The sequence below is a fragment of the Centruroides sculpturatus genome, unplaced genomic scaffold (genome assembly GCF_000671375.1).
Source record: "Centruroides sculpturatus isolate CEXI.00-Female unplaced genomic scaffold, Cexi_2.0 scaffold875, whole genome shotgun sequence".
Lineage (NCBI taxonomy): Eukaryota > Metazoa > Arthropoda > Arachnida > Scorpiones > Buthidae > Centruroides > Centruroides sculpturatus.
In genome coordinates, this window is record NW_019385167.1 from 5205 (window position 1) to 7959 (window position 2755).

At 27.6% G+C, this 2755-nt stretch overlaps 1 protein-coding gene across 1 annotated transcript in view; it reads left to right on the forward strand.

Moving 5' to 3' along the window:
• Positions 1-1691: 1691 nt before the first annotated feature.
• LOC111635672 (voltage-dependent L-type calcium channel subunit alpha-1C-like) overlaps positions 1692-2755 on the forward strand; it is a gene marked incomplete at its 5' end in the record, with an annotated part of 82050 nt that continues 80986 nt past the window's right edge. Inside the window, one exon of the mRNA XM_023380702.1 lies at positions 1692-1899. Within this exon, the coding sequence (XP_023236470.1) occupies positions 1692-1899 (208 nt within the window). The remainder of the gene's footprint in view (positions 1900-2755) is intronic.

The following is a 2755-nucleotide window of genomic DNA, read 5'->3' on the forward strand; positions in this document are numbered from 1 at the left end:
TTAACTTGTTTGAGGAACCATTAATCATGGTGACCTCATTTTACTCTCTCCCTTTTCTAGTGCTGACCTGTTAGGTCAGGAACACACATGTTTGGCATAAAATCTAGCATAAAACAGAAAACAAAAAGTTTTCTGAAATTTGGGCTGAAAAATAACTGAAAAAAAGAGTAGAGCATGTCTCTACTTTTGGCATAAAAGTTTTATGCCAAAATTCCTTTAATAAAGAGAAGTCTTTTTTTATGAGGTCAAAGTGTAAACATGTGGTTTTTATTCTAATAATAGTGGCAATGCCAGTTATCCCTATGATTGTGATGGTCTCCAAGAAACGAAAAATAAATGAACTAGAAGACTTTATTGAATCTGTTCAACCACATCATTGTCTTTATGACAAAAAAAGTGTCATGTATAATGACACTGTATTTAAACAAAGTTTATGGATGGCCATAGATGCTAAATTAAATAACAGGTAGATCTAGTAGAATCGATATATAGTATTTAGACCACATGTTATTTCAATTCAGAATACAAGTCTATTAATTTAAATTTTATAAATTATAGCAGAGACATTGGAGAAAAAATGGAAGGTACTATACAAAGGGATAGATTTAGGAAAGAAAAAAAATGAATAAAATGTAGCACTGTTAGTGGCAGTGGTGTTTCCTATTAGGCCAGAATTTTTATTTATGTGTGTTCTGGCATAAAAGCATAAAACAGAAACTGAACCAAAAGCTGATTTCTGATTCAGTTTTCTGCCACACAATTTTATGCATATGCGTTCTTGGCCTTAGTCAAGTCTATATAATCTTTACTTTTTGTCACACGACCAGTTATACGAGCATAACTGGTTTTTTTTTTGCCCCTCACAATCAACAAGCATATCAAGTGTAACATATTTTGCAAAAGATTAACTCACAAACTTGGCAAGTGCAGTAGACACATACCTTTGCAAAAGATTAACTATTAAAAAATGTTTTTAAAAATCTGTGTAGTTTCTTGGTTAAAGATTTCAGTATTCTAATTAGTTTTGATGTTTTTAGTAATTAAAATACTTACATTAAATGGAAGAATATATAATTGTGTTTTACAATTAAAATATTGAAAAAATTATTAATAACACTATGTATTTTTGTTTGAAAATGCAGATTTACCTTTATAAATTATGTTTTTAGAACATACTTCATTTTGATAAATGTTTACTGCCACTTCTATTAAATATATCTTAAATGGTTTTTTGCTGTGAATATTTATTTTAGATTGTTTGTTAATTTACTGATTAATAAAATAAACAAAACAATAATACATTTTAAAAGCACAAATATGAGAATTATCTGTTTTATTTACTTAATTATATTAAATTTATATTCTTGATTTAAAATACTTTTTTCAAATTTTATACATATTTTTAATTAAATTGATTATCATTATCAAATATAAGTTAATATTTTATTTTCCTAATTTAGTTAATAATTTGATTTTTCTTATTTTGAATTTATATGAAGTAAAAAATAGTATCTAACTTATGATTTAGTATATCTATAGTATAGATTTTAGTATAGTATCTAACTAAATTTTTCTGAAATTTATTTTTATTAATTTACTTATAGTTTTTAATATTTTTGTATGAATTTATGTTTTAAATTATCTTAGTAATTTTTTTATTTAATAAATTAACAAGAATTATTATTTTTTAGATACTGGGGTTCTTTATGTAACCTTGTGGCTTCATTAATTAACTCTGTACGCTCAATTGCAAGTCTTTTAGTATTGCTGTTTTTATTCATTGTGATTTTTGCCTTATTGGGTATGCAAGTATTTGGAGGAAGATTTAATAGTGAAGAATGGGATAAACCTAGACACAATTTTGATAATTTTTATCAGTCGCTTTTAACTGTGTTTCAGGTGAGTTATATTCTTAAGATTATAAAATCTTATTTAAATGTATAAAATTTTTATATTAATTATTATTAAAACTTTATACATTTAAATATAGAACCACTATACAGTAAATAATTTAATAAGTTGCAAATATGTGTATAAACTGATATAATAAGTGAAATAAAAACTTTATATAAAGTTTAAATAAATATAGGAACTGCTCTACTTCCAGCACTGGGGTGAAATTAACGTTATACTATCTGGAACTTGTGACCAGTGCTCTACACCAGGGCTTCTTAAACTATGGGTCGCGACCCCATTTGGGGTCATCTAGCGAAATCTTGGGGTCGCGAGATTTTAATGCAAAATATTGAAAATAATTTGTGAGAGTTTGAAAATGGCACGCTTTGTGTCATAGGTTTCGTGAGTTGCGTGTTGTTATCATTTCTGGTGCAGCGAGACAACGATTCAGCAACACTGATTGTACTGTGAACTAGTGTAATATTGTCGCTTTTCAGTGTATTCAGTTGTCTTTGTTCCATTGTAACACAAGAGTGAACTGTGGTAGTACACCATTATTGTTTCTGCAAATTTGTATATATGTTACCGCTAAAGCTCGAAATCCGTTAATGTGCACATTACCTAGCTAATCTGCAGATTAACTAGAGTGATCCGTTAAAGCTGCGAAAATTATTCCATTTCTCAAATTACCTAGGTAATGTTCAGATTATCTAGGTAATCTGCAAATTACCTACTAGGCACTCGGTAAAGTGAAAATAAGATTTTTGCTGGAACAACAGCAACGTTTCTGTACGCTTAAATTAACATAATGTTATTTATTTAATTTTCAATATCTAAAGAATCAAGTTAATACAATCAA